This window comes from Salmo salar, unplaced genomic scaffold (assembly GCF_965601325.2).
Source record: "Salmo salar unplaced genomic scaffold, fSalSal1 ptg001064l, whole genome shotgun sequence".
Lineage (NCBI taxonomy): Eukaryota > Metazoa > Chordata > Actinopteri > Salmoniformes > Salmonidae > Salmo > Salmo salar.
In genome coordinates this window covers 35,001-59,462 of record NW_027675607.1, presented here as the reverse complement: position 1 = coordinate 59,462, position 24,462 = coordinate 35,001, and the positions used below count along the sequence as shown (strand labels likewise).

The 24,462-nt window shown below is 51.4% G+C and overlaps 1 protein-coding gene across 1 annotated transcript in view; it reads right to left on the bottom strand.

The window, feature by feature from the left end:
• Positions 1-24,462, bottom strand: part of LOC106593125 (slit homolog 2 protein) — a 51,070-nt gene that overhangs the window by 20,488 nt on the left and 6,120 nt on the right. The window contains exon 4 of the mRNA XM_082972730.1: positions 16,416-16,548. Coding sequence (XP_082828856.1) covers positions 16,416-16,548 — 133 coding nt within the window. The remainder of the gene's footprint in view (positions 1-16,415; positions 16,549-24,462) is intronic.

Here is a 24,462-nt window from a genome sequence, read left to right as displayed (position 1 = left end):
AGGTGTGTGTGTAGGTGGGTTGCTAGGTGTGTGTGTGTGTAGGTGGGTTGCTAGGTGTGTGTGTGTAGGTTGGTTGCTAGGTGTGTGTGTGTAGGTGGGTTGCTAGGTGTGTGTGTGTGTAGGTTGGTTGCTAGGTGTGTGTGTGTAGGTTGGTTGCTAGGTGTGTGTGTGTAGGTTGGTTGCTAGGTGTGTGTGTGTGTGTGTGTAGGTTGGTTGCTAGGTGTGTGTGTGTAGGTTGGTTGGTTGCTAGGTGTGTGTAGGTGGGTTGCTAGGTGTGTGTGTAGGTGGGTTGCTAGGTGTGTGTGTGTAGGTGGGTTGCTAGGTGTGTGTGTAGGTGGGTTGCTAGGTGTGTGTGTGTAGGTTGGTTGCTAGGTGTGTGTGTAGGTGGGTTGCTAGGTGTGTGTGTGTAGGTTGGTTGCTAGGTGTGTGTGTGTGTAGGTGGGTTGCTAGGTGTGTGTGTGTGTAGATGGGTTGCTAGGTGTGTGTGTAGGTGGGTTGCTAGGTGTGTGTGTGTAGGTTGGTTGCTAGGTGTGTGTGTGTGTAGGTGGGTTGCTAGGTGTGTGTGTGTGTAGGTTGGTTGCTAGGTGTGTGTGTGTAGGTTGGTTGCTAGGTGTGTGTGTAGGTGGGTTGCTAGGTGTGTGTGTGTGTAGGTGGGTTGCTAGGTGTGTGTGTGTAGGTTGGTTGCTAGGTGTGTGTGTGTAGGTGGGTTGCTAGGTGTGTGTGTGTGTAGGTTGGTTGCTAGGTGTGTGTGTGTAGGTTGGTTGCTAGGTGTGTGTGTGTAGGTTGGTTGCTAGGGTGTGTGTGTGTGTGTAGGTTGGTTGCTAGGTGTGTGTGTGTAGGTTGGTTGGTTGCTAGGTGTGTGTAGGTGGGTTGCTAGGTGTGTGTGTAGGTGGGTTGCTAGGTGTGTGTGTGTAGGTGGGTTGCTAGGTGTGTGTGTAGGTGGGTTGCTAGGTGTGTGTGTGTAGGTTGGTTGCTAGGTGTGTGTGTGTGTGTGTGTAGGTTGGTTGCTAGGTGTGTGTGTGTAGGTTGGTTGGTTGCTAGGTGTGTGTAGGTGGGTTGCTAGGTGTGTGTGTAGGTGGGTTGCTAGGTGTGTGTGTGTAGGTGGGTTGCTAGGTGTGTGTGTAGGTGGGTTGCTAGGTGTGTGTGTGTAGGTGGGTTGCTAGGTGTGTGTGTAGGTTGGTTGCTAGGTGTGTGTGTGTGTGTAGGTAGGTTGCTAGGTGTGTGTGTGTAGGTAGGTTGCTAGGTGTGTGTATGTGTGTAGGTTGGTTGCTAGGTGTGTGTGTGTAGGTAGGTTGCTAGGTGTGTGCATGTGTAGGTGGGTTGCTAGGTGTGTGTGTAGGTTGGTTGCTAGGTGTGTGTAGGTTGTTTGGTTGCTAGGTGTGTGTGTGTAGGTGGGTTGCTAGGTGTGTGTAGGTGGGTTGCTAGGTGTGTGTGTGTGTATATGGGTTGCTAGGTGTGTGTGTGTGTAGGTGGGTTGCTAGGTGTGTGTGTGTAGGTTGGTTGCTAGGTGTGTGTGTGTAGGTGGGTTGCTAGGTGTGTGTGTGTGTAGGTTGGTTGCTAGGTGTGTGTAGGTTGGTTGCTAGGTGTGTGTGTGTAGGTTGGTTGCTAGGTGTGTGTATGTGTGTAGGTTGGTTGCTAGGTGTGTGTGTGTGTAGGTAGGTTGCTAGGTGTGTGTGTAGGTGGGTTGCTAGGTGTATGTGTGTGTGTGTGTAGGTAGGTTGCTAGGTGTGTGTGTAGGTTGGTTGCTAGGTGTGTGTAGGTTGTTTGGTTGCTAGGTGTGTGTGTGTAGGTGGGTTGCTAGGTGTGTGTAGGTGGGTTGCTAGGTGTGTGTGTGTGTATATGGGTTGCTAGGTGTGTGTGTGTGTAGGTGGGTTGCTAGGTGTGTGTGTGTAGGTTGGTTGCTAGGTGTGTGTGTGTAGGTGGGTTGCTAGGTGTGTGTGTGTGTAGGTTGGTTGCTAGGTGTGTGTGTGTAGGTTGGTTGCTAGGTGTGTGTGTGTAGGTTGGTTGCTAGGTGTGTGTGTGTGTGTGTGTAGGTTGGTTGCTAGGTGTGTGTGTGTAGGTTGGTTGGTTGCTAGGTGTGTGTAGGTGGGTTGCTAGGTGTGTGTGTAGGTGGGTTGCTAGGTGTGTGTGTGTAGGTGGGTTGCTAGGTGTGTGTGTAGGTGGGTTGCTAGGTGTGTGTGTGTGTGTGTGTAGGTAGGTTGCTAGGTGTGTGTGTAGGTTGGTTGCTAGGTGTGTGTAGGTTGTTTGGTTGCTAGGTGTGTGTGTGTAGGTGGGTTGCTAGGTGTGTGTAGGTGGGTTGCTAGGTGTGTGTGTGTGTATATGGGTTGCTAGGTGTGTGTGTGTGTAGGTGGGTTGCTAGGTGTGTGTGTGTAGGTTGGTTGCTAGGTGTGTGTGTGTAGGTGGGTTGCTAGGTGTGTGTGTGTGTAGGTTGGTTGCTAGGTGTGTGTGTGTAGGTTGGTTGCTAGGTGTGTGTAGGTGGGTTGCTAGGTGTGTGTGTGTGTATATGGGTTGCTAGGTGTGTGTGTGTGTAGGTGGGTTGCTAGGTGTGTGTGTGTAGGTTGGTTGCTAGGTGTGTGTGTGTAGGTGGGTTGCTAGGTGTGTGTGTGTGTAGGTTGGTTGCTAGGTGTGTGTGTGTAGGTTGGTTGCTAGGTGTGTGTGTGTAGGTTGGTTGCTAGGTGTGTGTATGTGTGTAGGTTGGTTGCTAGGTGTGTGTGTGTGTAGGTAGGTTGCTAGGTGTGTGTGTAGGTGGGTTGCTAGGTGTATGTGTGTGTGTGTGTAGGTAGGTTGCTAGGTGTGTGTGTAGGTTGGTTGCTAGGTGTGTGTAGGTTGTTTGGTTGCTAGGTGTGTGTGTGTAGGTGGGTTGCTAGGTGTGTGTAGGTGGGTTGCTAGGTGTGTGTGTGTGTATATGGGTTGCTAGGTGTGTGTGTGTGTAGGTGGGTTGCTAGGTGTGTGTGTGTAGGTTGGTTGCTAGGTGTGTGTGTGTAGGTGGGTTGCTAGGTGTGTGTGTGTGTAGGTTGGTTGCTAGGTGTGTGTGTGTAGGTTGGTTGCTAGGTGTGTGTGTGTAGGTTGGTTGCTAGGTGTGTGTGTGTGTGTGTGTAGGTTGGTTGCTAGGTGTGTGTGTGTAGGTTGGTTGGTTGCTAGGTGTGTGTAGGTGGGTTGCTAGGTGTGTGTGTAGGTGGGTTGCTAGGTGTGTGTGTGTAGGTGGGTTGCTAGGTGTGTGTGTAGGTGGGTTGCTAGGTGTGTGTGTGTGTAGGTGGGTTGCTAGGTGTGTGTGTGTAGGTTGGTTGCTAGGTGTGTGTGTGTAGGTGGGTTGCTAGGTGTGTGTGTGTGTAGGTTGGTTGCTAGGTGTGTGTGTGTAGGTTGGTTGCTAGGTGTGTGTGTGTAGGTTGGTTGCTAGGTGTGTGTGTGTGTGTGTGTAGGTTGGTTGCTAGGTGTGTGTGTGTAGGTTGGTTGGTTGCTAGGTGTGTGTAGGTGGGTTGCTAGGTGTGTGTGTAGGTGGGTTGCTAGGTGTGTGTGTGTAGGTGGGTTGCTAGGTGTGTGTGTAGGTGGGTTGCTAGGTGTGTGTGTGTAGGTTGGTTGCTAGGTGTGTGTGTAGGTTGGTTGCTAGGTGTGTGTAGGTTGGTTGGTTGCTAGGTGTGTGTGTGTAGGTGGGTTGCTAGGTGTGTGTGTGTGTAGGTGGGTTGCTAGGTGTGTATGTGTTGGTGGGTTGCTAGGTGTGTGTGTGTGTAGATGGGTTGCTAGGTGTGTGTGTAGGTGGGTTGCTAGGTGTGTGTGTGTAGGTTGGTTGCTAGGTGTGTGTGTGTGTAGGTGGGTTGCTAGGTGTGTGTGTGTGTAGGTTGGTTGCTAGGTGTGTGTGTGTAGGTTGGTTGCTAGGTGTGTGTGTGTGTGTGTAGGTTGGTTGCTAGGTGTGTGTGTGTAGGTTGGTTGGTTGCTAGGTGTGTGTGTAGGTGGGTTGCTAGGTGTGTGTGTAGGTGGGTTGCTAGGTGTGTGTAGGTTGTTTGGTTGCTAGGTGTGTGTGTGTAGGTGGGTTGCTAGGTGTGTGTAGGTGGGTTGCTAGGTGTGTGTGTGTGTATATGGGTTGCTAGGTGTGTGTGTGTGTAGGTGGGTTGCTAGGTGTGTGTGTGTAGGTTGGTTGCTAGGTGTGTGTGTGTAGGTGGGTTGCTAGGTGTGTGTGTGTGTAGGTTGGTTGCTAGGTGTGTGTGTGTAGGTTGGTTGCTAGGTGTGTGTGTGTAGGTTGGTTGCTAGGTGTGTGTGTGTGTGTGTGTAGGTTGGTTGCTAGGTGTGTGTGTGTAGGTTGGTTGGTTGCTAGGTGTGTGTAGGTGGGTTGCTAGGTGTGTGTGTAGGTGGGTTGCTAGGTGTGTGTGTGTAGGTGGGTTGCTAGGTGTGTGTGTAGGTGGGTTGCTAGGTGTGTGTGTGTGTAGGTGGGTTGCTAGGTGTGTGTGTGTAGGTTGGTTGCTAGGTGTGTGTGTGTAGGTGGGTTGCTAGGTGTGTGTGTGTGTAGGTTGGTTGCTAGGTGTGTGTGTGTAGGTTGGTTGCTAGGTGTGTGTGTGTAGGTTGGTTGCTAGGTGTGTGTGTGTGTGTGTGTAGGTTGGTTGCTAGGTGTGTGTGTGTAGGTTGGTTGGTTGCTAGGTGTGTGTAGGTGGGTTGCTAGGTGTGTGTGTAGGTGGGTTGCTAGGTGTGTGTGTGTAGGTGGGTTGCTAGGTGTGTGTGTAGGTGGGTTGCTAGGTGTGTGTGTGTAGGTGGGTTGCTAGGTGTGTGTGTAGGTTGGTTGCTAGGTGTGTGTGTGTGTGTAGGTAGGTTGCTAGGTGTGTGTGTGTAGGTAGGTTGCTAGGTGTGTGTATGTGTGTAGGTTGGTTGCTAGGTGTGTGTGTGTAGGTAGGTTGCTAGGTGTGTGCATGTGTGTAGGTTGGTTGCTAGGTGTGTGTGTGTGTAGGTAGGTTGCTAGGTGTGTGTGTAGGTGGGTTGCTAGGTGTATGTGTGTGTGTGTGTAGGTAGGTTGCTAGGTGTGTGTGTAGGTTGGTTGCTAGGTGTTTGTAGGTTGGTTGGTTGCTAGGTGTGTGTGTGTAGGTGGGTTGCTAGGTGTGTGTGTGTGTAGGTGGGTTGCTAGGTGTGTATGTGTTGGTGGGTTGCTAGGTGTGTGTGTGTGTAGATGGGTTGCTAGGTGTGTGTGTAGGTGGGTTGCTAGGTGTGTGTGTGTAGGTTGGTTGCTAGGTGTGTGTGTGTGTAGGTGGGTTGCTAGGTGTGTGTGTGTGTAGGTTGGTTGCTAGGTGTGTGTGTGTAGGTTGGTTGCTAGGTGTGTGTGTAGGTGGGTTGCTAGGTGTGTGTGTGTGTAGGTGGGTTGCTAGGTGTGTGTGTGTAGGTTGGTTGCTAGGTGTGTGTGTGTAGGTGGGTTGCTAGGTGTGTGTGTGTGTAGGTTGGTTGCTAGGTGTGTGTGTGTAGGTTGGTTGCTAGGTGTGTGTGTGTAGGTTGGTTGCTAGGTGTGTGTGTGTGTGTGTGTAGGTTGGTTGCTAGGTGTGTGTGTGTAGGTTGGTTGGTTGCTAGGTGTGTGTAGGTGGGTTGCTAGGTGTGTGTGTAGGTGGGTTGCTAGGTGTGTGTGTGTAGGTGGGTTGCTAGGTGTGTGTGTAGGTGGGTTGCTAGGTGTGTGTGTGTAGGTTGGTTGCTAGGTGTGTGTGTGTGTGTGTGTAGGTTGGTTGCTAGGTGTGTGTGTGTAGGTTGGTTGGTTGCTAGGTGTGTGTAGGTGGGTTGCTAGGTGTGTGTGTAGGTGGGTTGCTAGGTGTGTGTGTGTAGGTGGGTTGCTAGGTGTGTGTGTAGGTGGGTTGCTAGGTGTGTGTGTGTAGGTGGGTTGCTAGGTGTGTGTGTAGGTTGGTTGCTAGGTGTGTGTGTGTGTGTAGGTAGGTTGCTAGGTGTGTGTGTGTAGGTAGGTTGCTAGGTGTGTGTATGTGTGTAGGTTGGTTGCTAGGTGTGTGTGTGTAGGTAGGTTGCTAGGTGTGTGCATGTGTAGGTGGGTTGCTAGGTGTGTGTGTAGGTTGGTTGCTAGGTGTGTGTAGGTTGTTTGGTTGCTAGGTGTGTGTGTGTAGGTGGGTTGCTAGGTGTGTGTAGGTGGGTTGCTAGGTGTGTGTGTGTGTATATGGGTTGCTAGGTGTGTGTGTGTGTAGGTGGGTTGCTAGGTGTGTGTGTGTAGGTTGGTTGCTAGGTGTGTGTGTGTAGGTGGGTTGCTAGGTGTGTGTGTGTGTAGGTTGGTTGCTAGGTGTGTGTAGGTTGGTTGCTAGGTGTGTGTGTGTAGGTTGGTTGCTAGGTGTGTGTATGTGTGTAGGTTGGTTGCTAGGTGTGTGTGTGTGTAGGTAGGTTGCTAGGTGTGTGTGTAGGTGGGTTGCTAGGTGTATGTGTGTGTGTGTGTAGGTAGGTTGCTAGGTGTGTGTGTAGGTTGGTTGCTAGGTGTGTGTAGGTTGTTTGGTTGCTAGGTGTGTGTGTGTAGGTGGGTTGCTAGGTGTGTGTAGGTGGGTTGCTAGGTGTGTGTGTGTGTATATGGGTTGCTAGGTGTGTGTGTGTGTAGGTGGGTTGCTAGGTGTGTGTGTGTAGGTTGGTTGCTAGGTGTGTGTGTGTAGGTGGGTTGCTAGGTGTGTGTGTGTGTAGGTTGGTTGCTAGGTGTGTGTGTGTAGGTTGGTTGCTAGGTGTGTGTGTGTAGGTTGGTTGCTAGGTGTGTGTGTGTGTGTGTGTAGGTTGGTTGCTAGGTGTGTGTGTGTAGGTTGGTTGGTTGCTAGGTGTGTGTAGGTGGGTTGCTAGGTGTGTGTGTAGGTGGGTTGCTAGGTGTGTGTGTGTAGGTGGGTTGCTAGGTGTGTGTGTAGGTGGGTTGCTAGGTGTGTGTGTGTGTAGGTGGGTTGCTAGGTGTGTGTGTGTAGGTTGGTTGCTAGGTGTGTGTGTGTAGGTGGGTTGCTAGGTGTGTGTGTGTGTAGGTTGGTTGCTAGGTGTGTGTGTGTAGGTTGGTTGCTAGGTGTGTGTGTGTAGGTTGGTTGCTAGGTGTGTGTGTGTGTGTGTGTAGGTTGGTTGCTAGGTGTGTGTGTGTAGGTTGGTTGGTTGCTAGGTGTGTGTAGGTGGGTTGCTAGGTGTGTGTGTAGGTGGGTTGCTAGGTGTGTGTGTGTAGGTGGGTTGCTAGGTGTGTGTGTAGGTGGGTTGCTAGGTGTGTGTGTGTAGGTTGGTTGCTAGGTGTGTGTGTAGGTTGGTTGCTAGGTGTGTGTAGGTTGGTTGGTTGCTAGGTGTGTGTGTGTAGGTGGGTTGCTAGGTGTGTGTGTGTGTAGGTGGGTTGCTAGGTGTGTATGTGTTGGTGGGTTGCTAGGTGTGTGTGTGTGTAGATGGGTTGCTAGGTGTGTGTAGGTTGGTTGGTTGCTAGGTGTGTGTGTGTAGGTGGGTTGCTAGGTGTGTGTGTGTGTAGGTGGGTTGCTAGGTGTGTATGTGTTGGTGGGTTGCTAGGTGTGTGTGTGTAGATGGGTTGCTAGGTGTGTGTGTAGGTGGGTTGCTAGGTGTGTGTGTGTAGGTTGGTTGCTAGGTGTGTGTGTGTGTAGGTGGGTTGCTAGGTGTGTGTGTGTGTAGGTTGGTTGCTAGGTGTGTGTGTGTAGGTTGGTTGCTAGGTGTGTGTGTGTGTGTGTAGGTTGGTTGCTAGGTGTGTGTGTGTAGGTTGGTTGGTTGCTAGGTGTGTGTGTAGGTGGGTTGCTAGGTGTGTGTGTAGGTGGGTTGCTAGGTGTGTGTGTAGGTGGGTTGCTAGGTGTGTGTGTAGGTGGGTTGCTAGGTGTGTGTAGGTTGGTTGCTAGGTGTGTGTGTGTAGGTAGGTTGCTAGGTGTGTGTATGTGTGTAGGTTGGTTGCTAGGTGTGTGTGTGTGTAGGTAGGTTGCTAGGTGTGTGTGTAGGTGGGTTGCTAGGTGTATGTGTGTGTGTGTGTAGGTAGGTTGCTAGGTGTGTGTGTAGGTTGGTTGCTAGGTGTGTGTAGGTTGTTTGGTTGCTAGGTGTGTGTGTGTAGGTGGGTTGCTAGGTGTGTGTAGGTGGGTTGCTAGGTGTGTGTGTGTGTATATGGGTTGCTAGGTGTGTGTGTGTGTAGGTGGGTTGCTAGGTGTGTGTGTGTAGGTTGGTTGCTAGGTGTGTGTGTGTAGGTGGGTTGCTAGGTGTGTGTGTGTGTAGGTTGGTTGCTAGGTGTGTGTGTGTAGGTTGGTTGCTAGGTGTGTGTGTGTAGGTTGGTTGCTAGGTGTGTGTGTGTGTGTGTGTAGGTTGGTTGCTAGGTGTGTGTGTGTAGGTTGGTTGGTTGCTAGGTGTGTGTAGGTGGGTTGCTAGGTGTGTGTGTAGGTGGGTTGCTAGGTGTGTGTGTGTAGGTGGGTTGCTAGGTGTGTGTGTAGGTGGGTTGCTAGGTGTGTGTGTGTAGGTGGGTTGCTAGGTGTGTGTGTAGGTGGGTTGCTAGGTGTGTGTGTGTGTGTAGGTGGGTTGCTAGGTGTGTGTGTGTGTAGGTGGGTTGCTAGGTGTGTGTGTGTGTAGGTTGGTTGCTAGGTGTGTGTGTGTAGGTTGGTTGCTAGGTGTGTGTGTGTAGGTTGGTTGCTAGGTGTGTGTGTGTGTGTGTAGGTTGGTTGCTAGGTGTGTGTGTGTAGGTTGGTTGCTAGGTGTGTGTGTGTGTGTGTAGGTTGGTTGCTAGGTGTGTGTAGGTTGGTTGGTTGCTAGGTGTGTGTGTGTAGGTGGGTTGCTAGGTGTGTGTGTGTGTGTGTGTAGGTAGGTTGCTAGGTGTGTGTGTTGGTTGGTTGCTAGGTGTGTGTAGGTTGGTTGGTTGCTAGGTGTGTGTGTGTAGGTGGGTTGCTAGGTGTGTGTGTGTGTAGGTGGGTTGCTAGGTGTGTATGTGTTGGTGGGTTGCTAGGTGTGTGTGTGTAGATGGGTTGCTAGGTGTGTGTGTAGGTGGGTTGCTAGGTGTGTGTGTGTAGGTAGGTTGCTAGGTGTGTGTGTGTGTGTAGGTAGGTTGCTAGGTGTGTGTGTGTAGGTGGGTTGCTAGGTGTGTGTGTGTGTAGGTTGGTTGCTAGGTGTGTGTGTGTAGGTTGGTTGCTAGGTGTGTGTGTGTGTGTGTGTAGGTTGGTTGCTAGGTGTGTGTGTGTAGGTTGGTTGGTTGCTAGGTGTGTGTAGGTGGGTTGCTAGGTGTGTGTGTAGGTGGGTTGCTAGGTGTGTGTGTGTAGGTGGGTTGCTAGGTGTGTGTGTAGGTGGGTTGCTAGGTGTGTGTGTGTAGGTTGGTTGCTAGGTGTGTGTGTAGGTTGGTTGCTAGGTGTGTGTAGGTTGGTTGGTTGCTAGGTGTGTGTGTGTAGGTGGGTTGCTAGGTGTGTGTGTGTGTAGGTGGGTTGCTAGGTGTGTATGTGTTGGTGGGTTGCTAGGTGTGTGTGTGTGTAGATGGGTTGCTAGGTGTGTGTGTAGGTGGGTTGCTAGGTGTGTGTGTGTAGGTTGGTTGCTAGGTGTGTGTGTGTGTAGGTGGGTTGCTAGGTGTGTGTGTAGGTGGGTTGCTAGGTGTGTGTGTGTAGATGGGTTGCTAGGTGTGTGTGTAGGTGGGTTGCTAGGTGTGTGTAGGTTGGTTGCTAGGTGTGTGTGTGTAGGTAGGTTGCTAGGTGTGTGTATGTGTGTAGGTTGGTTGCTAGGTGTGTGTGTGTGTAGGTAGGTTGCTAGGTGTGTGTGTAGGTGGGTTGCTAGGTGTATGTGTGTGTGTGTGTAGGTAGGTTGCTAGGTGTGTGTGTAGGTTGGTTGCTAGGTGTGTGTAGGTTGTTTGGTTGCTAGGTGTGTGTGTGTAGGTGGGTTGCTAGGTGTGTGTAGGTGGGTTGCTAGGTGTGTGTGTGTGTATATGGGTTGCTAGGTGTGTGTGTGTGTAGGTGGGTTGCTAGGTGTGTGTGTGTAGGTTGGTTGCTAGGTGTGTGTGTGTAGGTGGGTTGCTAGGTGTGTGTGTGTGTAGGTTGGTTGCTAGGTGTGTGTGTGTAGGTTGGTTGCTAGGTGTGTGTGTGTAGGTTGGTTGCTAGGTGTGTGTGTGTGTGTGTGTAGGTTGGTTGCTAGGTGTGTGTGTGTAGGTTGGTTGGTTGCTAGGTGTGTGTAGGTGGGTTGCTAGGTGTGTGTGTAGGTGGGTTGCTAGGTGTGTGTGTGTAGGTGGGTTGCTAGGTGTGTGTGTAGGTGGGTTGCTAGGTGTGTGTGTGTAGGTGGGTTGCTAGGTGTGTGTGTAGGTGGGTTGCTAGGTGTGTGTGTGTGTGTAGGTGGGTTGCTAGGTGTGTGTGTAGGTGGGTTGCTAGGTGTATGTGTGTGTGTGTGTAGGTAGGTTGCTAGGTGTGTGTGTAGGTGGGTTGCTAGGTGTATGTGTGTGTGTGTGTAGGTAGGTTGCTAGGTGTGTGTGTAGGTTGGTTGCTAGGTGTGTGTAGGTTGTTTGGTTGCTAGGTGTGTGTGTGTAGGTGGGTTGCTAGGTGTGTGTAGGTGGGTTGCTAGGTGTGTGTGTGTGTATATGGGTTGCTAGGTGTGTGTGTGTGTAGGTGGGTTGCTAGGTGTGTGTGTGTAGGTTGGTTGCTAGGTGTGTGTGTGTAGGTGGGTTGCTAGGTGTGTGTGTGTGTAGGTTGGTTGCTAGGTGTGTGTGTGTAGGTTGGTTGCTAGGTGTGTGTGTGTAGGTTGGTTGCTAGGTGTGTGTGTGTGTGTGTGTAGGTTGGTTGCTAGGTGTGTGTGTGTAGGTTGGTTGGTTGCTAGGTGTGTGTAGGTGGGTTGCTAGGTGTATGTGTGTGTGTGTGTAGGTAGGTTGCTAGGTGTGTGTGTTGGTTGGTTGCTAGGTGTGTGTAGGTTGGTTGGTTGCTAGGTGTGTGTGTGTAGGTGGGTTGCTAGGTGTGTGTGTGTGTAGGTGGGTTGCTAGGTGTGTATGTGTTGGTGGGTTGCTAGGTGTGTGTGTGTAGATGGGTTGCTAGGTGTGTGTGTAGGTGGGTTGCTAGGTGTGTGTGTGTAGGTAGGTTGCTAGGTGTGTGTGTGTGTGTAGGTAGGTTGCTAGGTGTGTGTGTGTAGGTAGGTTGCTAGGTGTGTGTATGTGTGTAGGTTGGTTGCTAGGTGTGTGTGTGTAGGTAGGTTGCTAGGTGTGTGCATGTGTGTAGGTTGGTTGCTAGGTGTGTGTGTGTGTAGGTAGGTTGCTAGGTGTGTGTGTAGGTGGGTTGCTAGGTGTATGTGTGTGTGTGTGTAGGTAGGTTGCTAGGTGTGTGTGTAGGTTGGTTGCTAGGTGTGTGTAGGTTGGTTGGTTGCTAGGTGTGTGTGTGTAGGTGGGTTGCTAGGTGTGTGTGTGTGTAGGTGGGTTGCTAGGTGTGTATGTGTTGGTGGGTTGCTAGGTGTGTGTGTGTGTAGATGGGTTGCTAGGTGTGTGTGTAGGTGGGTTGCTAGGTGTGTGTGTGTAGGTTGGTTGCTAGGTGTGTGTGTGTGTAGGTGGGTTGCTAGGTGTGTGTGTGTGTAGGTTGGTTGCTAGGTGTGTGTGTGTAGGTTGGTTGCTAGGTGTGTGTGTGTGTGTGTAGGTTGGTTGCTAGGTGTGTGTGTGTAGGTTGGTTGGTTGCTAGGTGTGTGTGTAGGTGGGTTGCTAGGTGTGTGTGTAGGTGGGTTGCTAGGTGTGTGTGTAGGTGGGTTGCTAGGTGTGTGTGTAGGTGGGTTGCTAGGTGTGTGTAGGTTGGTTGCTAGGTGTGTGTGTGTAGGTAGGTTGCTAGGTGTGTGTATGTGTGTAGGTTGGTTGCTAGGTGTGTGTGTGTGTAGGTAGGTTGCTAGGTGTGTGTGTAGGTGGGTTGCTAGGTGTATGTGTGTGTGTGTGTAGGTAGGTTGCTAGGTGTGTGTGTAGGTTGGTTGCTAGGTGTGTGTAGGTTGTTTGGTTGCTAGGTGTGTGTGTGTAGGTGGGTTGCTAGGTGTGTGTAGGTGGGTTGCTAGGTGTGTGTGTGTGTATATGGGTTGCTAGGTGTGTGTGTGTGTAGGTGGGTTGCTAGGTGTGTGTGTGTAGGTTGGTTGCTAGGTGTGTGTGTGTAGGTGGGTTGCTAGGTGTGTGTGTGTGTAGGTTGGTTGCTAGGTGTGTGTGTGTAGGTTGGTTGCTAGGTGTGTGTGTGTAGGTTGGTTGCTAGGTGTGTGTGTGTGTGTGTGTAGGTTGGTTGCTAGGTGTGTGTGTGTAGGTTGGTTGGTTGCTAGGTGTGTGTAGGTGGGTTGCTAGGTGTGTGTGTAGGTGGGTTGCTAGGTGTGTGTGTGTAGGTGGGTTGCTAGGTGTGTGTGTAGGTGGGTTGCTAGGTGTGTGTGTGTGTAGGTGGGTTGCTAGGTGTGTGTGTGTAGGTTGGTTGCTAGGTGTGTGTGTGTAGGTGGGTTGCTAGGTGTGTGTGTGTGTAGGTTGGTTGCTAGGTGTGTGTGTGTAGGTTGGTTGCTAGGTGTGTGTGTGTAGGTTGGTTGCTAGGTGTGTGTGTGTGTGTGTGTAGGTTGGTTGCTAGGTGTGTGTGTGTAGGTTGGTTGGTTGCTAGGTGTGTGTAGGTGGGTTGCTAGGTGTGTGTGTAGGTGGGTTGCTAGGTGTGTGTGTGTAGGTGGGTTGCTAGGTGTGTGTGTAGGTGGGTTGCTAGGTGTGTGTGTGTAGGTGGGTTGCTAGGTGTGTGTGTAGGTTGGTTGCTAGGTGTGTGTGTGTGTGTAGGTAGGTTGCTAGGTGTGTGTGTGTAGGTAGGTTGCTAGGTGTGTGTATGTGTGTAGGTTGGTTGCTAGGTGTGTGTGTGTAGGTAGGTTGCTAGGTGTGTGCATGTGTGTAGGTTGGTTGCTAGGTGTGTGTGTGTGTAGGTAGGTTGCTAGGTGTGTGTGTAGGTGGGTTGCTAGGTGTATGTGTGTGTGTGTGTAGGTAGGTTGCTAGGTGTGTGTGTAGGTTGGTTGCTAGGTGTGTGTAGGTTGGTTGGTTGCTAGGTGTGTGTGTGTAGGTGGGTTGCTAGGTGTGTGTGTGTGTAGGTGGGTTGCTAGGTGTGTATGTGTTGGTGGGTTGCTAGGTGTGTGTGTGTGTAGATGGGTTGCTAGGTGTGTGTGTAGGTGGGTTGCTAGGTGTGTGTGTGTAGGTTGGTTGCTAGGTGTGTGTGTGTGTAGGTGGGTTGCTAGGTGTGTGTGTGTGTAGGTTGGTTGCTAGGTGTGTGTGTGTAGGTTGGTTGCTAGGTGTGTGTGTGTGTGTGTAGGTTGGTTGCTAGGTGTGTGTGTGTAGGTTGGTTGGTTGCTAGGTGTGTGTGTAGGTGGGTTGCTAGGTGTGTGTGTAGGTGGGTTGCTAGGTGTGTGTGTAGGTGGGTTGCTAGGTGTGTGTGTAGGTGGGTTGCTAGGTGTGTGTAGGTTGGTTGCTAGGTGTGTGTGTGTAGGTAGGTTGCTAGGTGTGTGTATATGTGTAGGTTGGTTGCTAGGTGTGTGTGTGTGTAGGTAGGTTGCTAGGTGTGTGTGTAGGTGGGTTGCTAGGTGTATGTGTGTGTGTGTGTAGGTAGGTTGCTAGGTGTGTGTGTAGGTTGGTTGCTAGGTGTGTGTAGGTTGTTTGGTTGCTAGGTGTGTGTGTGTAGGTGGGTTGCTAGGTGTGTGTAGGTGGGTTGCTAGGTGTGTGTGTGTGTATATGGGTTGCTAGGTGTGTGTGTGTGTAGGTGGGTTGCTAGGTGTGTGTGTGTAGGTTGGTTGCTAGGTGTGTGTGTGTAGGTGGGTTGCTAGGTGTGTGTGTGTGTAGGTTGGTTGCTAGGTGTGTGTGTGTAGGTTGGTTGCTAGGTGTGTGTGTGTAGGTTGGTTGCTAGGTGTGTGTGTGTGTGTGTGTAGGTTGGTTGCTAGGTGTGTGTGTGTAGGTTGGTTGGTTGCTAGGTGTGTGTAGGTGGGTTGCTAGGTGTGTGTGTAGGTGGGTTGCTAGGTGTGTGTGTGTAGGTGGGTTGCTAGGTGTGTGTGTAGGTGGGTTGCTAGGTGTGTGTGTGTGTAGGTGGGTTGCTAGGTGTGTGTGTGTAGGTTGGTTGCTAGGTGTGTGTGTGTAGGTGGGTTGCTAGGTGTGTGTGTGTGTAGGTTGGTTGCTAGGTGTGTGTGTGTAGGTTGGTTGCTAGGTGTGTGTGTGTAGGTTGGTTGCTAGGTGTGTGTGTGTGTGTGTGTAGGTTGGTTGCTAGGTGTGTGTGTGTAGGTTGGTTGGTTGCTAGGTGTGTGTAGGTGGGTTGCTAGGTGTGTGTGTAGGTGGGTTGCTAGGTGTGTGTGTGTAGGTGGGTTGCTAGGTGTGTGTGTAGGTGGGTTGCTAGGTGTGTGTGTGTAGGTGGGTTGCTAGGTGTGTGTGTAGGTGGGTTGCTAGGTGTGTGTAGGTTGGTTGCTAGGTGTGTGTGTGTAGGTAGGTTGCTAGGTGTGTGTATGTGTGTAGGTTGGTTGCTAGGTGTGTGTGTGTGTAGGTAGGTTGCTAGGTGTGTGTGTAGGTGGGTTGCTAGGTGTATGTGTGTGTGTGTGTAGGTAGGTTGCTAGGTGTGTGTGTAGGTTGGTTGCTAGGTGTGTGTAGGTTGTTTGGTTGCTAGGTGTGTGTGTGTAGGTGGGTTGCTAGGTGTGTGTAGGTGGGTTGCTAGGTGTGTGTGTGTGTATATGGGTTGCTAGGTGTGTGTGTGTGTAGGTGGGTTGCTAGGTGTGTGTGTGTAGGTTGGTTGCTAGGTGTGTGTGTGTAGGTGGGTTGCTAGGTGTGTGTGTGTGTAGGTTGGTTGCTAGGTGTGTGTGTGTAGGTTGGTTGCTAGGTGTGTGTGTGTAGGTTGGTTGCTAGGTGTGTGTGTGTGTGTGTGTAGGTTGGTTGCTAGGTGTGTGTGTGTAGGTTGGTTGGTTGCTAGGTGTGTGTAGGTGGGTTGCTAGGTGTGTGTGTAGGTGGGTTGCTAGGTGTGTGTGTGTAGGTGGGTTGCTAGGTGTGTGTGTAGGTGGGTTGCTAGGTGTGTGTGTGTGTAGGTGGGTTGCTAGGTGTGTGTGTGTAGGTTGGTTGCTAGGTGTGTGTGTGTAGGTGGGTTGCTAGGTGTGTGTGTGTGTAGGTTGGTTGCTAGGTGTGTGTGTGTAGGTTGGTTGCTAGGTGTGTGTGTGTAGGTTGGTTGCTAGGTGTGTGTGTGTGTGTGTGTAGGTTGGTTGCTAGGTGTGTGTGTGTAGGTTGGTTGGTTGCTAGGTGTGTGTAGGTGGGTTGCTAGGTGTGTGTGTAGGTGGGTTGCTAGGTGTGTGTGTGTAGGTGGGTTGCTAGGTGTGTGTGTAGGTGGGTTGCTAGGTGTGTGTGTGTAGGTTGGTTGCTAGGTGTGTGTGTAGGTTGGTTGCTAGGTGTGTGTAGGTTGGTTGGTTGCTAGGTGTGTGTGTGTAGGTGGGTTGCTAGGTGTGTGTGTGTGTAGGTGGGTTGCTAGGTGTGTATGTGTTGGTGGGTTGCTAGGTGTGTGTGTGTGTAGATGGGTTGCTAGGTGTGTGTGTAGGTGGGTTGCTAGGTGTGTGTGTGTAGGTTGGTTGCTAGGTGTGTGTGTGTGTAGGTGGGTTGCTAGGTGTGTGTGTGTGTAGGTTGGTTGCTAGGTGTGTGTGTGTAGGTTGGTTGCTAGGTGTGTGTGTGTGTGTGTAGGTTGGTTGCTAGGTGTGTGTGTGTAGGTTGGTTGGTTGCTAGGTGTGTGTGTAGGTGGGTTGCTAGGTGTGTGTGTAGGTGGGTTGCTAGGTGTGTGTGTAGGTGGGTTGCTAGGTGTGTGTGTAGGTGGGTTGCTAGGTGTGTGTAGGTTGGTTGCTAGGTGTGTGTGTGTAGGTAGGTTGCTAGGTGTGTGTATGTGTGTAGGTTGGTTGCTAGGTGTGTGTGTGTGTAGGTAGGTTGCTAGGTGTGTGTGTAGGTGGGTTGCTAGGTGTATGTGTGTGTGTGTGTAGGTAGGTTGCTAGGTGTGTGTGTAGGTTGGTTGCTAGGTGTGTGTAGGTTGTTTGGTTGCTAGGTGTGTGTGTGTAGGTGGGTTGCTAGGTGTGTGTAGGTGGGTTGCTAGGTGTGTGTGTGTGTATATGGGTTGCTAGGTGTGTGTGTGTGTAGGTGGGTTGCTAGGTGTGTGTGTGTAGGTTGGTTGCTAGGTGTGTGTGTGTAGGTGGGTTGCTAGGTGTGTGTGTGTGTAGGTTGGTTGCTAGGTGTGTGTGTGTAGGTTGGTTGCTAGGTGTGTGTGTGTAGGTTGGTTGCTAGGTGTGTGTGTGTGTGTGTGTAGGTTGGTTGCTAGGTGTGTGTGTGTAGGTTGGTTGGTTGCTAGGTGTGTGTAGGTGGGTTGCTAGGTGTGTGTGTAGGTGGGTTGCTAGGTGTGTGTGTGTAGGTGGGTTGCTAGGTGTGTGTGTAGGTGGGTTGCTAGGTGTGTGTGTGTAGGTGGGTTGCTAGGTGTGTGTGTAGGTTGGTTGCTAGGTGTGTGTGTGTGTGTAGGTGGGTTGCTAGGTGTGTGTGTGTGTGATCTTACATCTCTGTGATGGTCTCAGGCAGGTTACCAGGTATCTCAGTCAGACTCTTCCCTCTACAGTCCACGATGTTGTTACTGCAGGTACACGACTCAGGACACTGGAGGACACTGCAGGAGGGGGACGACTGGTGGCCTACGCACACACACACACACACACACACACACAGGAATGCACGCATAGAGAGATGAAGCAGCAATAAATACATATTTGACAGAGAAATTAAAAGGCTTTGTGATGCTGAACAATGTGAATATACACACATATACTAAATACACACACAGTAAAGCTAACTTGTGGGGATATAGAAATAAGTCCCATTCAAAAACCTATTTTCCTAACCCTAACCCTAACCCTAGCTCCTAACCCTAGCTCCTAACCCTAACCCTAGCTCCTAACCCTAGCTCCCAACCCTAGCTCCTAACCCTAGCTCCTATCGCTAGCTCCTAACCCTAGCTCCTAATCCTAGCTCCTAACCCTAGCTCCTAACCCTAACCCTAGCTCCTAACCCTAACCCTAGCTCCTAACCCTAGCTCCTAACCCTAGCTCCTAGCTCCTAACCCTAACCCTAGCTCCTAACCCTAACCCTAGCTCCTAACCCTAGCTCCTAACCCTAGCTCCTAACCCTAGCTCCTAGTTCCTAACCCTAACTCCTATCCATAGCTCCTAACCCTAGCTCCTAACCCTAGCTCCTAACCCTAGCTCCTAACCCTAACCCTAGCTCCTAACCCTAACCCTAGCTCCTAACCCTAGCTCCTAACCCTAGCTCCTAGCTCCTAACCCTAACCCTAGCTCCTAACCCTAACCCTAGCTCCTAACCCTAGCTCCTAACCCTAGCTCCTAACTCTAGCTCCTAGTTCCTAACCCTAACTCCTATCCATAGCTCCTAACCCTAGCTCCTAACCCTAGCTCCTAACCCTAGCTCCTAAACATAACCCTAGCTCCTAACCCTAGTTCCTAACCCTAACCCTAGCTCCTAACCCTATCTCCTAGCCCCTAACCCTAGCTCCTAACCCTATCCCTAGCTCCTAACCCTAGCTCCTAACCCTAGCTCCTAACCCTAACCCTAGCTCCTAACCCTAACCCTAGCTCCTAACCCTAACCCTAGCTCCTAACCCTAGCTCCTAACCCTAGCTCCTAGTTCCTAACCCTAGCTCCTAACCCTAACTCCTATCCCTAGCTCCTAACCCTAGTTCCTAACCCTAGCTCCTAACCCTAGCTCCTAACCCTAGCTCCTAAACCTAGCCCCTAACCCTAGCTCCTAACCCTAGCTCCTAACCCTAACCCTAGCTCCTAACCCTAGCTCCTAACCCTAGCTCCTAACCCTAGTTCCTAACCCTATCTCCTAGCCCCTAACCCTAGCTCCTAACCCTAACCCTAGTTCCTAACCCTAACCCTAGCTCCTAACCCTAACCCTAGCTCCTAACCCTAGCTCCTAACCCTAGCTCCTAACCCTAACCCTAGCTCCTAACCCTAGTTCCTAACCCTAACCCTAGCTCCTAACCCTAGCTCCTAACCCTAGCTCCTAACCCTAGTTCCTAACCCTAACCCTAGCTCCTAACCCTATCTCCTAGCCCCTAACCCTAGCTCCTAACCCTAACCCTAGCTCCTAACCCTAGCTCCTAACCCTAGCTCCTAACCCTAACCCTAACCCTAACCCTAACCCTAGTTCCTAACCCTAACCCTAGCTCCTAACCCTATCTCCTAGCCCCTAACACTAGCTCCTAAACCTAGCTCCTAACCCTATCCCTAGCTCCTAACCCTAGCTCCTAACCCTAGCTCCTAACCCTAGCCCCTAACCCTAGCTCCTAACCCTAGCTACTAACCCTAACCCTAGCTCCTAACCCTAGCTCCTAACCCTAGCTTCTAACCCTAGCTCCTAACCCTAACACTAGCTCCTAACCCTAACCCTAGATCCTAAACCTAGCTCCTAACCCTAACCCTAGCTCTTAACCCTAGCTCCTAACTCTAGCTCCTAACCCTAGCTCCTAACCCTATCCCTAACCCTATCCCTAGCTCCTAACTCTAGATCCTAACCCTAACCCTAACTCTAGCTCCTAACCCTAGCTCCTAACCCTAACCCTAGCTCCTAACCCTAGCTCCAAACCCTAACCCTAGCTCCTAACCCTAGCTCCTAACCCTAGCTCCTAACCCTAACCCTAGCTCCTAACCCTAACACTAGCTCCTAACCCTAACCCTAGATCCTAACCCTAGCTCCTAACCCTAACCCTAGCTCTTAACCCTAGCTCCTAACTCTAGCTCCTAACCCTAGCTCCTAACCCTAGCTCCTAACCCTATCCCTAGCTCCTAACTCTAGATCCTAACCCTAACCCTAACTCTAGCTCCTAACCCTAGCTCCTAACCCTAACCCTAGCTCCTAACCCTAGCTCCAAACCCTAACCCTAGCTCCTAACCCTAGCTCCTAACCCTAGCTCCTAACCCTAACCCTAGCTCCTAACCCTAGCTCCTAACCCTAACCCTAGCTCCTAACCCTATCCCTAGCTCCTAACCCTATCCCTAGCTCCTAACCCTAACCCTAGCTCCTAACCCTAGCTCCTAACCCTAGCTCCTAACCCAAGCTCCTAACCCTAGCCCTAACCCTATCCCTAGCTCCTAACTCTAGATCCTAACCCTAACCCTAGCTCCTAACCCTAGCTCCTAACCCTAACCCTAGTTCCTAACCCTAACCCTAGCTCCTAACCCTATCTCCTAGCCCCTAACCCTAGCTCCTAACCCTAGCTCCTAACCCTAGCTCCTAACCCTAGATCCTAACCCTAACCCTAACCCTAGCTCCTAACCCTATCTCCTAACCCTAGCTCCTAACCCTAACCCTAGCTCCTAACCCTAGCTCCTAACCCTAGCTCCTAACCCTAGCTCCTAACCCTAGCTCCTAACCCTATCCCTAGCTCCTAACTCTAGATCCTAACCCTAACCCTAACCCTAACTCTACCTCCTAAGTCCTAGCTCCTAACCCTAGCTCCTAACCCTAACCCTAGCTCCTAACCCTAACCCTAACTCCTAACCCTAGCTCCTAACCCTATCCCTAGCTCCTAACCCTAACCCTAGCTCCTAACCCTAGCTCCTAACCCTAGCTCCAAACCCTAACCCTAACTCCTAACCCTAGCTCCTAACCCTATCCCTAGCTCCTAACCCTAACCCTAGCTCCTAACCCTAACCCTAGCTCCTAACCCTAGCTCCAAACCCTAACCCTAGCTCCTAACCCTAGCTCATAACCCTAGCTCCTAACCCTAACCCTAGCTCCTAACCCTAGCTCCTAACCCTAACCCTAGCTCCTAACCCTAGCTCCTAACCCTATCCCTAGCTCCTAACCCTATCCCTAGCTCCTAACCCTAACCCTAGCTCCTAACCCTAGCTCCTAACCCTAGCTCCTAACCCTAGATCCTAACCCTAACCCCTAACCCTATCCCTAGCTCCTAACTCTAGATCCTAACCCTAACCCTAGCTCCTAACCCTATCTCCTAGCCCCTAACCCTAGCTCCTAACCATATCCCTAGCTCCTAACTCTAGATCCTAACCCTAACCCTAGCTCCTAACCCTAGCTCCTAACCCTAGCTCCTAACCCTATCCCTAGCTCCTAACCCTAGCTTCTAACCCTAGCTCCCTAGCTCCTAACCCTATCCCTAGCTCCTAACCCTATCCCTAGCTCCTAACCCTATCCCTAGCTCCTAACCCTAACCCTAGCTCCTAACCCTAGCTCCTATCCCTAGCTCCTAACCCTAGCTCCTAACCCTATCCCTAGCTCCTAACCCTAGCTCCTAACCCTATCCCTGGCTCCTAACCCTAGCTCCTATCCCTAGCTCCTAACCCTAACCCTAGCTCCTAACCCTAGCTCCTAACCCTAGCTCCTAACCCTAGCTCCTAACCCTAGCTACTAACCCTAGCTCCTAACCGTAACCCTAGCTCCTAACCCTAACCCTAGATCCTAACCCTAGCTCCTAACCCTAACCCTAGCTCTTAACCCTAGCTCCTAACTCTAGCTCCTAACCCTAGCTCCTAACCCTAGCTCCTAACCCTATCCCTAGCTCCTAACTCTAGATCCTAACCCTAGCTCCTAACCCTAGCTCCTAACACTAGCCCCTAACCCTACCCCTAGCTCCTAACTCTAGATCCTAACCCTAACCCTAGCTCCTAACCCTATCTCCTAGCCCCTAACCCTAGCTCCTAACCCTATCCCTAGCTCTTAACCCTAGCTCCTAACCCTAACCCTAGCTCCTAACCCTAGCTCCTAACCCTAGCTCCTAACCCTAGCCCCTAACCCTATCCCTAGCTCCTAACTCTAGATCCTAACCCTAACCCTAGCTCCTAACCCTAACCCTAGCTCCTAACCCTAGCTCCAAACCCTAACCCTAGCTCCTAACCCTAGCTCCTAACCCTAACCCTAGCTCCTAACCCTAGCTCCTAACCCTAACCCTAGCTCCTAACCCTAGCTCCTAACCCTATCCCTAGCTCCTAACCCTATCCCTAGCTCCTAACCCTAACCCTAGCTCCTAACCCTAGCTCCTAACCCTAGCTCCTAACACTAGCCCCTAACCCTACCCCTAGCTCCTAACTCTAGATCCTAACCCTAACCCTAGCTCCTAACCCTATCTCCTAGCCCCTAACCCTAGCTCCTAACCCTATCCCTAGCTCCTAACTCTAGATCCTAACCCTAACCCTAGCTCCTAACCCATACTCTTAACCCTAAACCCTAGCTCCTAACCCTAGTTCCTAACCCTAGTTCCTAACCCTAGTTCCTAACCCTAGCCCCTAACCCTAGCCCCTAACCCTAGCTCCTAACCCTAGCTCCTAGCCCCTAACCCTACCTCCTAACCCTAGCTCCTAACCCTAGCTCCTAACCCTATCCCTAGCTCCTAACCCTAGCTCCTAACCCTAGCTCCCTAGCTCCTAACCCTATCTCTAGCTCCTAACCCTATCCCTAGCTCCTAACCCTAGCTCCTAACCCTATCCCTAGCTCCTAACCCTAACCCTAGCTCCTAACCCTAGCTCCTATCCCCAGCTCCTAACCCTAGCTCCTAACCCTATCCCTAGCTCCTAACCCTAGCTCCTAACCCTATCCCTAGCTCCTAACCCTAGCTCCTATCCCTAGCTCCTAACCCTAACCCTAGCTCCTAACCCTAGCTCCTAACCCTAGTTCCTAACCCTAGCTCCTAACCCTAGCTCCTAACCCTAACCCTAACCCTAGCTCCTAACCCTAACCCTAGCTCCTAACCCTAACCCTAACCCTTGCTCCTAAGCCTAATCCTAGATCCTAACCCTAGCTCCTAACCCTATCCCTAGCTCCTAACCCTAGCTCCTAACCCTAGCTCCCTAGCTCCTAACCCTATCCCTAGCTCCTAACCCTAGCTCCTAACCCTAGCTCCTAACCCTATCCCTAGCTCCTAACCCTAGCTCCTAACCCTAGCTCCTAACCCTATCCCTAGCTCCTAACCCTAGCTCCTAACCCTAGTACCTAAACCTAGCTCCTAACCCTAACCCTATCCCTAACCCTATCCCTAGCTCCTAACCCTAACCCTAGCTCCTAACCCTAGCTCCTATCCCTAGCTCCTAACCCTAGCTCCTAACCCTAACCCTAACCCGAGCTCCTAAACCTAGCTCCTAACCCTAGCTCCTAACCCTAGCTCCTAACCCTAACCCTAGCTCCTAACCCTAACCCTAACCCTAGCTCCTAACCCTAGCTCCTAACCCTAGCTCCTAACCCTAGCTCCTAACCCTATCCCTAGCTCCTAACCCTAGCTCCTAACCCTAACCCTAGCTCCTAACCCTAGCTCCTAACCCTATCTCCTAGCTCCTAACTCTAGATCCTAACCCTAACCCTAGCTCCTAACCCTAGCTCCTAACCCTATCCCTAGCTCCTAACCCTAGCTCCTAACCCTAGCTCCCTAGCTCCTAACCCTATCTCTAGCTCCTAACCCTATCCCTAGCTCCTAACCCTAGCTCCTAACCCTATCCCTAGCTCCTAACCCTAACCCTAGCCCCTAACCCTAGCTCCTAACCCTAGTTCCTAACCCTAGCTCCTAACCCTAGCTCCTAACCTTAGCTCCTAACCCTATCCCTAGCTCCTAACCCTAGCTCCTAACCCTAACCCTAGCTCCTAACCCTAGCTCCTAACCCTATCTCCTAGCTCCTAACTCTAGATCCTAACCCTAACCCTAGCTCCTAACCCTAGCTCCTAACCCTAGCTCCTAACCCTATCCCTAGCTCCTAACCCTAGCTCCTAACCCTAGCTCCCTAGCTCCTAACCCTATCTCTAGCTCCTAACCCTATCCCTAGCTCCTAACCCTAGCTCCTAACCCTATCCCTAGCTCCTAACCCTAACCCTAGCTCCTAACCCTAACCCTAGCTCCTAAGCCTAATCCTAGCTCCTATCCCTAGCTCCTTACCCTATCCCTAGCTCCTAACCCTAGCTCCTAACCCTAGCTCCTAACCCTATCCCTAGCTCCTAACCCTAACCCTAGCTCCTAAGCCTAATCCTAGCTCCTAACCCTAGCTCCTAACCCTATCCCTAGCTCCTAACCGTAGCTCCTAACCCTAGCTCCCGAGCTCCTAACCCTATCCCTAGCTCCTAACCCTATCCCTAGCTCCTAACACTAGCTCCTAACCCGATCCCTATCCCTAGCTCCTAACCCTAACCCTAGCTCCTAACCCTAGCTCCTATTCCTAGCTCCTAACCCTAGCTCCTAACCCTAGCTCCTAACCCTAGTTCCTAAACTTAGCTCCTAACCCTAACCCTAGCTCCTAACCCTAGCTCCTAACCCTAGCTCCTAACCCTAACCCTAACCCGAGCTCCTAAACCTAGCTCCTAACCCTAGCTCCTAACCCTAGCTCCTAACACTAACCCTAGCTCCTAACCCTAACCCTAACCCTAACCCTAGCTCCTAACCCTAGTTCCTAACCCTAGCTCCTAACCCTAGCTCCTAACCCTAACCCTAGCTCCTAACCCTAGCTCCTAACCCTAGCTCCTAACCCTAACCCTAGCTCCTAACCCTAGCTCCTAACCCTAACCCTAGCTCCTAACCCTAGCTCCTAACCCTAGCTCCTAGTTCCTAACCCTAGTTCCTAACCCTAACCCTAGCTCCTAACCCTAACCCTAGCTCCTAACCCTAACGCTAGCTCCTAACCCTAACCCCTAACCCTAGCTCCTAACCCTAGCTCCTAACCCTAGTTCCTAACCCTAACCCTAGCTCCTAACCCTATCTCCTAGCCCCTATCCCTAGCTCCTAACACTAACCCTAGTTCCTAACCCTAACCCTAGCTCCTAACCCTAGCTCCTAACCCTAGCTCCTAACCCTAACCCTAGCTCCTAACCCTAGCTCCTAGCCCCTAACCCTAGCTCCTAACCCTAGCTCCTAACCCTAACCCTAACCCTAACCCTAGCTCCTAACCCTAACCCTGGCTCCTAACCCTAGCTCCTAACCCTAGCTCCTAACCCTAACCCTAGCTCCTAACCCTAGCTCCTAACCCTAACCCTAGCTCCTAACCCTAGCTCCTAAATCTAGCCCCTAACACTAGCTCCTAACCCTAGCTCTTAACCCTAGCTCCTAGCTCCTAACCCTAGCTCCTAACCCTAGCTCCTAGTTCCTAACCCTAGTTCCTAACCCTAACCCTAGCTCCTAACCCTAACCCTAGCTCCTAACCCTATCTCCTAGCCCCTAACCCTAGCTCCTAACACTATCCCTAGTTCCTAACCCTAACCCTAGCTCCTAACCCTAGCTCCTAACCCTAGCTCCTAACCCTAACCCTAGCTCCTAACCCTAGCTCCTAGCCCCTAACCCTAGCTCCTAACCCTAACCCTAGCTCCTAACCCTAACCCTAACCCTAGCTCCTAGCCCCTAACTCTAGCTCCTAACCCTAACCCTAGCTCCTAACCCTAGCTCCTAGCCCCTAACCCTAGCTCCTAAACCTAACCCTAGCTCCTAACCCTAGCTCCTAACCCTAACCCTAGCTCATAACCCTAGCTCCTAACCCTAACCCTAGCTCCTAACCCTAGCTCCTAACCCTAACCCTAGTTCCTAACCCTAACCCTAGCTC